The sequence below is a fragment of the Sitophilus oryzae genome, unplaced genomic scaffold, assembly GCF_002938485.1.
Source record: "Sitophilus oryzae breed Bouriz unplaced genomic scaffold, Soryzae_2.0 scaffold_1368_pilon_pilon, whole genome shotgun sequence".
In the NCBI taxonomy this organism is placed as follows: Eukaryota; Metazoa; Arthropoda; class Insecta; order Coleoptera; family Curculionidae; genus Sitophilus; species Sitophilus oryzae.
This window is the reverse complement of record NW_022146024.1, coordinates 814,978-828,680: the sequence shown is the minus strand read 5'-3', so window position 1 is coordinate 828,680 and position 13,703 is coordinate 814,978. Positions and strand designations below refer to the sequence as shown.

The following is a 13,703-nucleotide window of genomic DNA, read 5'->3' as shown; positions in this document are numbered from 1 at the left end:
ATACGATCTACTGTGGTCAAGATGATGATGTTCAACATACACTATTTGCGTGTGAACGATGGTAGGTCTTTAGGGAACAATTCCGTATAGAAACCGACAGAAACTTTGACTTACCTGCATTTCGGATGTACCTAGTTAAAGGGGAAGAACAATGGAAGCTAGTATATCGGATAGTCCGAAATATAATAAGTTGTAAAGAGAGGGAAGAGGGACAATAAGCATCATGGAGTAAATCTATAGACACCCTTTGCACTGAAGCAATGCGAGAGCGCATTCCAGTGTAAAGTGGTAGTTGGAGGAGGGTTTTTTTAGCCGGTAAGAATCCGTCACTACCCAACTGTGGGTGTGTAATGCAAGATTTTTTTCTCCTCATCGCAAAAAAAAGCCGATTTTGCTGCATTCTTCGATCTGACGTCTGTCGAAATCGTCTAGATCTCGTCAATCTAATAGGACTTGGTTTTTTTCGATTTTTTTCTGCTTGCTTGTTTTACGGATAGGTGCGATCGCATAATTATTTTTGATAATGTTTTATTTAATGTTAACACTACTACTTTTTCAGTGAATCTTTAAATCTGTTGTTTTTTGTTAAGTTCGTTATTTAAACATATGTATGTAATACACTCATATTAACACTAATAATATTTTTACGTTTTTATTCATCATTTTCAATGCCCCCCCGGTTGCATCTTTGTAAAGGACTGTGAATTTTTTATCTTCTTGTATTTACGATTTGAATTTCTGAGTGCATTTGAAAAAAAAACATTAGACATACTGTAGATTGGAAAAATAGCAAATTCATGCTTATGTTCTATTTTTGATAAGATGCACAATTAGATGTTAATATCTATAGAATTCTAAATAGATACTCGTAATGCAATGAGAAAATAATTACATTTGATATCTTTCTTCAAATACTTATCCTAAATTACTTAAATAAATATTTAATTTTATCGCACTATTAAATCTGAAGTATTTAAGTACTTTTCATAAATAAATGAAAATCCACATTTATTTTTGATTTTTATATTCAATGATTTGTGTAAACATGTTCGATAACAAATTTAACTTGCTCAGCTGGTTGGTAGTGTTCGAATATCATAATGTCATTGTCTCCTTCTTTTAACAGTGGTGCGGGCAAATATAATGTTTGCTGTGGACCCATTTTCGTATATCGACCTAATACAAATCCATTTATAATCACAATACCTTTAGTGAATTCTTCCATATAAACGTAACTATCTCCGGGTGTACCAGTGATTGATAAAGTCCCTTTATATAGGACTGGTTGATTAATGTCACGAGATGTTACGGAAGTCCAGTCAGTTAAGCTATTTGTCCACGATTTCTTGAACTCTAGCGCGTACAATGTCCAGTCTGATATTATATTGCCGTTAATCAGTACATTCCCTTCCCAAAGTCCTTTATATTGTCTATATGCTCCTACGTTTACTCTGCCCCAGTTTTCTACCAATAAATCAACTGTAACGTCAGTCAGATCAACCGTATTCAATATCAATGTTGAATCATTTGTTCTCCACGTTCCAAAGTTATTCAAATCAGATGATGTTTCTAAGATAGGCGATACACGAACTCCATTTACCAGAACTATCACAGTATCACAAACTCTTCCTTCTATTTTTAAAACTGAATTAGCTGATAGAGTTAAACCTGTTTTTCTATAAACTACGTATCCATAACTCTGCCCACTACCACCGTTTATGTTCATATTTTCCATAGAAATTAAATTAGAGGATGTATCAGATAATGCATGTATTAACAAGGTATCTAGTGTTATTTGTTTGTCCAGTGTTACCCATGGATAATATATCGGCTTGATTTCATCAGGTACTGCAGGAAGTTTAGTTTGTATTGGATTATATTTAGCAATTAGTTCTTGAGCTATCCAGTATTTGTCTGTATAAGCGCCATTTTCGGCTAATGGTGCACCATAATCGTAACTAGTGGTCATAGGAGTAAATTCTGAAAAATAATGTTTTAATGATATCGAACGCATTTTGTCAATAATCTTAGAATAAAAAAATTAAGGAAAGAGCATAATATCAAAAATCTTACATCGACCGTGACGAGACTCTAATGGTGCATCCAGACCTGAGGAGTCGAGTGCGAGACGAGCGCGAGACACTCCAAATTTGCGGTGTTTTTCAAAGGATGAAGGGGTCTCGCAAGAGCCTCGCGACCGTTTCGCGAGACAACCCACGGAGCCTCGTTGCTATCCGTTCCCTGTCGGTTTTTCAACGGCCGATCAAAGACAGCTCGCAGCCAAGTCTGGACGTGTTTTTGGTAGGCTCGCTCGACTGCGAGATATTAGCTCTGATATTATAGTGCATATTGGAATGGAGACTTTCAGGAAGATCAACTGAAATTAATCGATATATATATATAAAGAAAAAACAAAAATTAATTAAAAATTTGAGAATTATTAATACGCGTTTTAGAATTATTAAAAAAATAGTAAAACTGTAGAGAAGGTTAAGATACACATTTTCAAATTATTATAGAATATACAGGGTGGTTCAAAATAGTGTTACGGATATAACATGGTTTTTTAAATGTAATACATTTTTTTTTTTATTTTTATATTCTGCGTAAAATTTTATAACTTTTTATTTATGTATAACGCGAGGTATAATGTTATATATCTAAAACTAATAGTTTTTGTAATATTTCAATTTGCTTAAACAAAAAATGTTAGATTTCAGAGTCGTAAAAAATTGTCATTAATGCTATTGTTTCTGAAGTTGGAGTGCTAAAATTTGTTAGGATAGTTTTATAGGGACGAAGAAAAAGATATAGGTAAAGATATTTGAGTTAGATGCTACAGTGTGTTCAACATATATTTATGAATTTCGACTATTTAAAATTAAATAATCTCAAATCTGTTAAATGGAACACCGTATATGTATTATCATTTTTTAATAGAATTTACAAATTTTGCGTCACTGGCACTTTTTACTGTACCGAAATCTATTTTTTTAAACAAATGGAATTATTACAAAATCGATTATGTTAGATATATAATATGATATGCAAAAAAAGTTACCGAATTGCACGTAGAATCTAATAATAAAATAAAAAATAGGGTATTCCCATTAAAACATACCGCGTGTGAGAGAGTCAAAAAAAACAAATTAAGGGTAAAAGGGGAAAAAATTGACGATGAATGAAATAGGACGAACCAAATATTATGTTAAAGATACATAAATTTATTACTTATGCGTTATTATTTGCTGCAGCTTTTCATCGGACATGTTTACACAAACCGGTCACCTTTCACTATGATCCAACTCGCTTGTCTCGCGGCAGACTTGAGTCAAAAAATGGATAGAAAATGTCTTGCTCTCGTCTCGCACTCGTCTTGCGCTTGCCTCGCTCTTGTCTTGCTCTCGTCGCGCACTCGACTCCTCAGGTCTGGACGCACTATGAGATGATCGACTTAAATTCCGGTTTATCTATGATGAAACTATGATGTAGGGTAGGCATAGGGTAGACTCGATAATTTTTTGTTTTATTTTACGTTGTCAATAAATGTTGGTAGTTATTAAAATTGTTATAAAAATATGCAATTCTAATAAAGATAGATAAGTTATAATAATTATTTACGAACACAAACATCCGATACGCTACTGAAGCAGGTAAGTCAAAGTGACGTATCTGAATTCTTTGACAACTAATCTAATCTCTCTCTAATCTTGAGTAGTAAATAAAAGCCAAAATGCAAGAAAATAGTATTGTTACGTTTTTCGTCGGTTCCGTGTGGATAGAAAGTGACAATTTATTTAAACACTATTTATTTAACACTAATTAACAAAAACAATAACGATAAAAGACTTAAAGAACTATTTACAAACGATTTATAACTAAGAATTTATTTTGAATTTTAGCGCGTCAATTGTACTTGTCTATTTATAACTGCCCTCTGTAGGCTACAGCCGCCGGCTTTTATACCGAGAGCTAAAGATAGTCCATAGATCGTTAGGTGCATAGAGAAGGTTTTGATTGTTCTCGTATGTACTACTCCATTCTAATGGAACTCGATTCTTCTCGAATCTTCGATGAATCATTACGGTGTCTATTCTTTAATGCGATGTTAAGGTCATCCGAGGGCGGGCCATATAGTTAGGTTAGGTCGAGTCCACACCGGTCCGCAACAGTATATTAAACAACGAGTTTCGAAAAGGACGTCTTGTACACAACTTCCACAGTTTGTTGGCTCGAGCCGCAGGCCAGAGCCACAAGTCGAACGAGTGTACAAAGAAGTTTTCGAACGAGTTTTTTACGCTACTTTTTCTACGACTACAAATTAGCAGCAGACTGACTCAGTTTTTGCCAGTTTTGTGAAATAATTTGCGATGTAATGATGACACTTTTCTGGCGGCTGCGTTGCGTTTGGCGTTTCAGCTAAACATTGGAGGTTAAAAATGTTAAAATTGGCACATGTCGTATGCAAAATGACACATGTCGTGCGCTAAATTCTTAGCACACAACAGTTTGCAAAACGCCAATTTCAGATCGAGTTTTTCGTGTGTCAAACTGCATTTTCTAGGCTAGTCGTAGAAAAAATATATAATTAGTTATTTTCAGTAAATTTCATGACTAAGTAAAGTAAATTTCATAAATAATCGGTTTACTACACGTGTGTATATTATACAGGGTGGTCCGAACTGTATTCCGGAAACTTCGGCAGTACCTACATTCCGCAGATAAAAATAATTAAAAAAGTTCGTATAAATGTATGTCCTAAAATTTCATCAACTTATTTTTATTTCTATTTTTTCCAAATAATTTTTGAAGTAACATCAATATTTGGATTAAAATTGGTGTCTTGGAGTTTTTTGACATGAGAAATTTGATTTTGATGTCAATATTACTCCTATTTGTAGGGGGCGCCACGTACATGTGTTTCAAGTGTTTCGAAGAGTAATAACTTTTCGTTCCTACCTGTATAAAAGTATTGATTGAAAAAATATACATTTCCGTGACTTTTTACGTAAAAAATGTCTCTTGATAAAAATCTCTACGAGTAACTGTTCTCAAGATATTTAGAAAGGAAATAGTCAATACATCTCATTATTGACAAAAAAAATAAATTCGGGAAATCTTTAGTTTTTTAAATTAATCATAAATTTTTCTGCAAAAAATGACTATAAAACAGTTTCTGCTGAACTTTTAGCACAAAAACATTTCAAATTTATGATTTCAGTCTAATAACTCAAGTCTAATAACTAAAGTCAGCATGTTTAATTTATGTCAATGATGACAGGTGTTGATAATTTCGATTCCAAATATCTCGAAAACCATTACTCGTAGCGATTTTCCCCAAGAGATGTTTTTTACGTAAAAAACGTTGTAAACGTATATTTTTGTACTAAGTAGTTTTATACAGGTACGGATAAAAAGTTATTACTCTTCAAACCAGTTAAAAAATATGTAGGTGGCGCCCTCTACAAGTAGGAGTCATATTAAAAGTCATATCAAAATCAAATTTCTCATATCAAAAACTCCCAAAACACTAATTTTCATCCAAATATTTACGTTACATCATAAATTATTTAGAAAAAATCGAAATAAAAATGAAATTTCTACACTCTGTATCACCAAAACTAAATATTTTAGAACATACATTTATACGCAGAAAAAAAATCGTGGGTGTTTGGGAAGACTTGAAAGGAAACAATGTTTTTGCGGCGTTTCTATAGAAAAAATACCCGTTAAGTTTCTGTTCGATTCGTCTGTGCGTGTCTTAGTGTTGGCGGTTGGAATCGCCATGAATGTTTGTAGGCATAATGTGGATTAATATATGTTTTGGATAAGTGGTCAGTTAATTTTATTTTGATAATTTAAAAAAAAACTGCTTCTCCTATAGTGCCCGAAGAAACGATAATAAAGTCGCGAAACGTCGCAAAAACATTGTTTCCTTTCAAGCCTTCCCAAACAACCACGAATTTTTTCTGCGTATTAAATTCTGGGAACTAACAATAATCATAATGAATACATTTATACGTTTTTTACGAGATCAACCGTCACTGTTAATTCTAAATTTCTGCTACAATTTCCTTCTAGATTTACTACCTTTAAACAACTATCAGTAGTAGAATAAATAATAAATAACATAAAATAAGCTCAGTAAAGACAGACAAATCCACAAAATTTCAAATCAAATTCAAATGTGTCAAATGAATCGTCAAACAGAACTGTCAGGGATGCCCACCCTAGAGCCCTTTATCCGTCGACACCGCATAAATACATGGATAGCATTATACTCCTTCCTTAATACTTTTATTCAAAAGTAAATAATACTTACTAGTATTTAAATCATCGTATGCTAAGTTTTGGGCACCACTTAAAAAATAAAAGTTAGTTCCTCCAATAAACATATACATATTTACGGATGCTGGATATGACAATATCGCTTCGTAAACTTCCTTAAATTGGTCAGCAGTTTTGTTTTGATGCTGCTGACCCCAATAATCGAACCAACCTGATATTGAGAGTATATAATTAGTTATCAATAAAAATTTATATTGAAAATGTAGGTACCTGACCAATATTCCATGACCATTATTGGTTTGTTGGGCTGAAGCGATTTCAGAGTATCTAAATTAGTCTGAGCGTCAGAATCGAAGTTTCCAGTCATCAAAAAGTATTCTGGATAAGCTCCGTCAGTGCCCTTCCAAGGGTTGTCTGCGGTAACCAGAAGCTCAACGATTCCTTTAAAACAGATAATGTAATTAGCACATATAATAATCGGCACATATAATAATATAATAATCCTACATAAACAGTGTCCCATATTAATGGCACACTACCGGGATCTAGTAAACTAAAAAAAAATTAAAAAGAGAAGTTACGCCTTGCTAAACAGCATTGCGGATAATATATTTTTATAAGAGAAAATTTTTTGGAGATTCACACATGTATTGAAAAACATTATTGCATTTGGAAAATTCTATTTTTTTTATTTAAATAATACAAGAAATCAATGTTTTTTTTAAACAAAGTTGAAGTTAGTATCTATAACTTCATTAAGAATCTCGCAATTAGTGAAATAAATTAGTGGTTAAGATCATTCACAAAGTCTAAAAAACACAATTAAAATTAACAGAATATCCTAGCAAAAGATTCCAGTAGTGAGTTGTATCCAAGAGAAAGCCTAATATTTAACTTATAAAACAATAATGTGGTACCACACACTTGGTATTTCAAGTCAAATTATCGTTATGAACCCCATGTTACAATTTAAAATCAACCATATGAAATAAATGTCAAAAGTTGACATATGATATGTCATTCTATTCAGAGTGTCATTTTCTATCGAATAAAGTAAAAAAATACCGAGGGTGCCATTTAAAAATCAAAAGTTGTAGTCATGTCAGGCGAAACAGGAAGTGACTAAAAACAATTGAACACGTCAATCAATTCCAATTTATGTCATATACTAACATGCCAAATCTCATTTTTATATCTGAAAGAAATAAAAAAGTTATAGAGGCACTTTTGAGATGCACCTGGTATTCCGGAGTCGTTTCTGACATAATAAATGATGTCTAACTAAATTTTGTCTTGACGGATGATAATCAAAGGTTAAAATGACATTTGTCGCAAATTTTGAAGTATAATTAGTGGAAAAGTAAAAAGTTTGTTGTCTTGTCTAACACAATTTCACTTTATACTTCTTAGTTTCAATTACACTTTATGCTTTTTAGTTTACGATCATTCACAATATCTAAAAAACAAAATTAAAATTAATAGAATATCCTAGCAACAGCTTGCGGTATGTCAGTTGTAATGAACTTTTGATTTCTAACCACAATTTTTCTTGACGGATAATAATTAAAGGTCAAAATGACATTCACGACAAATTTTGTATACAAAGTATAATTAGTGGATAAGTCAAAAGTTTGTCTACTAACTGAAAATGACCACTGAATGTTACATTGAAATCAAAGGAACAAACTTTTACATTAATTGAAACCACAAATTTATTCCACTAATTTGCGAGGTTCTGAATGAAGCTTTAGAATCGAAACGGGCGATTAAAAATTCTAGAGTAGAAAAAGTACTCATAGCAATGGGTTTGTAAATTTTTTATTGTCATATCCTTTAAAATGGGGTCAGTAATCGGGAAAATTATTTTTTTCCAAATATCTTCTAAAATAACTTATACAGTGGTATACCGATGCTTCCATAACCAAAGCAGGAACAGGTATATAATAGCAGCTTTTGGTCCAAAAACTAAATAGTGCCAACCTTGGGAATCCTCTAACGGTATAATTCACTAAAAAAAATTTCCCATGACTTAACCGAGAAAAATAAAATATTTTCCTTGGTTTAAGTAAGAACAAGACACTGTCTCTCCAATGAACACTTCAGTAGATTAAAGCTAAGAAACAAGGGCGAATGCAAATTCTACGGGGAAAATAGGGAAACACTAGAACACCTCATCACTTAGTGTGTCGAGACGACAACCATTCATACCATAGACTTTGGTGCAACTGATATCGGAGATGGAGAACTAGCCTCTGTAAAACAGTCTCAGATTTTGTCAAAGTCCTGAGACTGCATGATAAGTTATAACTCAAGAAAGAGGGACAAAATAGATATAGTCTACAAGCCTTTTTTATCTTTTCTGGTTTAAGAGATCTTTGTAGCGTGGACTTATATATGAAACTAAGTTTGTGCTATAGTAGAATCATCTCATTCATCAACCTTAAGTAACAGAAAAAAAAAATTATCTTTACCATTGTCCAACATTAATTGCCTAAGATGCCATAAATAATTATGATCCTTGTATCCCGTAATGGCATATTCATTTTCTACTTGTAACATAATAATTGGACCTCCTTTAGTAAATTGATGTTGAGCCAATATTGGCATAAGGACATTATACCACCTAAAAAAAATAACAATTCTAGAGAATCCATATAATAATTATACTGCAAGATACTAACCTAGTTACGTAATTCATATATAATTCGTTATCTGTTCTGACCCATAAGTCTTGACCGTCGCGAAGTATAAAGCTAGGGAATCCTCCAAATTCGAATTCAGCACAAATAAACGGTCCAGATCGTATGATTACAAATAAGTCTTCATCTTGTGCAGTTTGTATAAATTCTTCTAAATGTAAAAAGTCTTCCATATCAGATCCACCATTTCCAAAGTCATATACACCTAAAAAAGTTATTTTTAAATCGAGAATACACCTGTTCAAATTGGTATTACAACAGCAAAATAAAGCACTTTATTTTTGTACCGGACGCGCATTTTACTAACCATGTTAGCATTATCAGCAGATTATTAAAACTAAACTAATATCTAAAAAATTGAGCGTTTGTATAGGCGTGGTAAAACTATCCGCCAAATCTGAGAATACGTTTAGCAAATTTTACCATTTGTTGACATTCCTTTGAACGAATGTTTCTCTAATATTTCCATCATTCAAACTCTTTCTACTTTCTATATTATTAAGATGGAAAGCATTTGTTCGCACTGAACCCAGGTGTGTTCTCTGCTTAAAATTTGTGTACATAGAATACTTTATGTATAACATGTTTATTTTAATACTTATTATTAAGTAATTAGATAGATAAGATAATAAGATATTAATCTTAGCATTTAAGTCCGCTTAAAATTATGTAATTTTTGCAATTTCATTAAGAAAAAAATAACATACTTAATTGATGGATTTTTTTTCTTTTTTTTGTAATGGATAAATTCAATATTTATAATGCTTCAAGTTGTGCAAGAAAAAAATTAGGTGGTGATTGCTTATTGAAAATAAATATAATAATGAAATTTCAAATATATTTTGTTTTTAAAATAATTCCAATTGTAATGTAATCGAAAATGAGATTTGCCAAGTGAAAGTAGGTAATTATATATTTTTCAGTGTCAATGCCTTTTTTTGCACTTATCAAACCAGCACCCCGTAGCTCATAAAAATGTGGCAAATATTATTTTTTTATCTACAACCGTTTAGTTATAAAGTTTTTACATCACTATTTTTTAGTATTTCAGTTACGTTATGAGATTCATAACACAACTAGTGGTGTTATGAATCTATAACACACCTAGTTTTTATAATAATGACAATTTCCCACAATTTTAATTAAAAAATGTGACAAATGTCATAATTAAAGGTGTTAAAGGTGGGCGACTAATAAACGACAGCATTTTCTTATTTTTCGGTTGTAGATAAAACGTTGTACATGACACGTGCGTTTCAACATGATTACCACACACGTGTGACTCGAACGACTCGGTCTACGACCTCGTCACACTTGTAGTTGTAATTATGTTCATAAACACACTTGTACTATAAATAACTATAACAAAACTATAAATTTCTGTTTTTTTTTTAAACTGCTAAATATTCATTATTCTTGTTTTACTTTATTTGTTGTCAAAAATCAAAGTAACTTTGTGAGTACCTTATGGTTTAGTTGGCGGGCTCTTTAAGCAGAGAACACAACCCCGGGCGGCGACACTCCAAGTACCTGCAGAGCGACAAAAAATTGTTATAAAGGCGGCAGAGGGATTCTGTAGAGGCGGCAAACATCTCTCCTAGAGGCTCTCCGCCCCGGGCGCCACTAACCCACGCTACGCCACTGTTCCTCGAGGACCTTAGTAGGAGCTAAATTTTTGGCATCGATATCTGTTACCGTTTCGGAGTTACGAGGTGTTTTTCAAAAATATGCATTTTTAACAAATCGCTGTAACTTTTTTGCTATGGAAAATTTTGTATTTTTATGAAAACATTTCCAAGGCACCTTTTTACAGTAGAATTTAATGGTTTAAGTATATTTTTTTTTTAATTAATAATTTAAGAATTATCAACAGAAAATTTGATTTTTTATATGGGACACCCTGTATATTTTTAATTTATTGAAAATAATTTAAAATTACCTTTCCAAAAATATAACACACTTGACATTTTGCTCGATTCCTCTTCGAGATATAGAGTATATAAAAATTCGCCCGCTTTCAAAGTGGGCTTTGAACGGCACCGGCTCTAATGCCAAAAAATTCTAGCTGTGAGCATCAATCAAAACGAAAATAATATTTGCTATGAGAGATGCAGAATTTTATAACAATTTAAAATATATTTAACCAACATCAACACATTTAAACTATATCTAATAACTATAAAAATAAATAGCAAACCAAGACATGAGATTTTGCTACAGGTGTTCGACATAACGACCATCTTCTGTTATGGACAGACGGGGCAATTTTTGAACATTTCTCGCGGAATTCATTAACTCAGTAGGGGTGAAAGATACCCTCTCATAACTGCTAAGTATTTCTAATTCTTGTCTAGATTATACGGAAGGCTAACCCTTAACCTAATGCTCGTACCCCGAATTTGTAGCACCTTGTATAAGAGCTAGGGTTAAACCGGAATTGTCAGAAAGTGGAAAATATTTTGAAAAGAAACTATTTCTGTAAAAAAAAATCCTGTATATAACTAGTTAACAATACTCACCAGATTGATATTCATGTAAATTCCATGCTATATATGTTTCTACTGTGTTGAAACCTGCTGCTCTTAATTTTCTTAGCCTATCCCTCCAGTAAGCTCTTGGTACCCTAAAATAATGTATGGCACCACTATAAATATAGATTTCTTTGCCATTTAGGTAAAAAGTAGGCTGATCAGTCGATAGACCTGAGCTAATGCCATCAGATGTATAATATTCATAATTAGTTGGCAAGTCCCCTAGAGAGAAACTAACCAGCAAGCACAGTAGTAACACCGAGGGCATCATCATGTATATGACTGGAATTCTGGTCAACATAGATTATCCTTTTTATAATAGAACCTATATCAAAATCTTAAGTATCTTGGTATTTAGTATGTTTAAAATCTAAACAAAACACTTTAAAAAGTTGTTTATCATGGAATTTTTAGGATAAACAAGTACTAAAAATATATTTGTAACGTCATCGTCAGTTTTAAATAATAAACATTATAACTATTTATCAGAACCAAAGCAGGGACAGGGATAGGAGTATTTGGGCCGAAAACTAAATACTCCGAACCAATGGGCACCTACCCCAGTATCCTTCGAGCAGAAATTTACGCTATCGAAAGATGCGTACAATTTATCTTAGATAGGAACTATCGAAAACAGGAAATTACCATCCTATCCGATAGTCAAGCAGCACTTAACGCGATCAACTCAGTAACCATCAATTCGAAGTTGTTCTAGCTAGGAAAGGAGCAAACACTCCACTAACTGGACCAGAACCGTTCTGTTTTCCAAACGGGAACCAACTGAAAGCGGAACTGAAGAATCTGGAAGACTCCATTCGTAACTTGTGAATGAGTGTCCTCCAACGGTCTAAGACACTCGAAAAAGTTCCTCAGAACTTACGACCGAGAAAAATCAAAGGTTTTCCTTGATTAAAGTAAAAACAATCTTCGGATTGTCACGCGGTTTCTAACAGGACACTGTCTCCTCAAAGAACACATCAGTAGGCTGAAGCTGAGAAACAACGGCGAATGCAGATTCTGTGGGGAAAATGGGGAAACACCAGAACACCTTATCACTGAGTGCGCCGAGACGACCGCGACGACCATTCGTGCTATGAACTTTGGTACGGCTGATGTCGAGGATGGAGAGCTGGCTTCTGTGGAGCCGTCTCAGATACTGGTTTTTGTTAAAGCCCTGAGACTGTATGATGAGTTATAACTCGTTATAACAATACGTTACTATAACAATACGTTACACACAATAGATAAGGTCACGGTGATTAATTCCCCTCCTAAACATTCTACATTCTTCTATTTATCAGAACATTGCTGATTCTCTTAAGCTATATAAAGATTTTTTTTTGTTTTAATCTATACTAATATATAAAATCCTTAAGTGACTGACATACTGATTAATCACGATCCTGCTCAAACCACTCAACGTAAGAAGCTCAATTTTGGCATACAGGTTGATTCTAGGGTGTAGAGGTTCGACAAGAAGGGATTTTTCGAAATTCCAGTTCCAAGGGGGTGAAACCGCACCTCAAATATTACAATATTTTTTATTTAAAAAGCGGCCAAGTTTCCGAAAAAACGCTTAAACACATATATTTTATTTTGTTTTTTTACGTATTTTAAGATTTTTTAAAAATGTATACAGGGTGTTTCAAAAAATCTGGTCATTGATTAATCACGATCCTGCTTAAAGCGCTTGACGTAAAAAGCTGATTTTTGAAAAACAGATTGACTTTAGGGTGTAGAAGTTCGATAAGAAGGGAATTTTTCGAAACTCGAATTCTAAGGGGATGAAACTATCCCTCAAATATTAAAATATTTTTTATTTAAAAACCGGTGAGTTTTTCGGAAAAACTCTTAAACATATATATTTTATTTGTTGTTTTACATATTTTAAGATTTTTTATAAATTTATACAGGGTGTTTCATAAAATATGACCATTGAGTAATCACAATTCTGCTTAAACTGCTTAACGTTTAAAGCTGATTTTTGGCAAATGGATTGACTGTGGGGTGTAGAGGTTCGATAAGGAGGGGTTTCTCGAATCTCAAATTCCAAGAGGGTGAAAACGCCCCTCAAATATTACAATATTTGTTATTTAAAAAACGGTTAGTCTTTCGGGAAAACGCTTGGACAAGCATAATTTATTTGGTTTTTTTACATATTTTGAAATTTTTTAAAAAATCATAC

At 32.8% G+C, this 13,703-nt stretch overlaps 1 protein-coding gene across 1 annotated transcript; it reads right to left on the bottom strand.

Annotated features, from left to right (window-relative positions):
* Positions 1-1,007: 1,007 nt before the first annotated feature.
* LOC115875304 (beta-galactosidase-1-like protein 3) lies at positions 1,008-11,822 on the bottom strand. Its single transcript, XM_030890723.1, has 6 exons — positions 11,507-11,822; positions 8,970-9,192; positions 8,760-8,911; positions 6,559-6,729; positions 6,323-6,499; positions 1,008-1,980 (listed from the first exon to the last, which is right to left on the bottom strand). Exons 1-6 carry the CDS (start codon positions 11,817-11,819, stop codon positions 1,028-1,030), a joined length of 1,989 nt encoding a protein of 662 aa, XP_030746583.1. The 5' UTR covers positions 11,820-11,822; the 3' UTR covers positions 1,008-1,027.
* Positions 11,823-13,703: the final 1,881 nt, after the last annotated feature.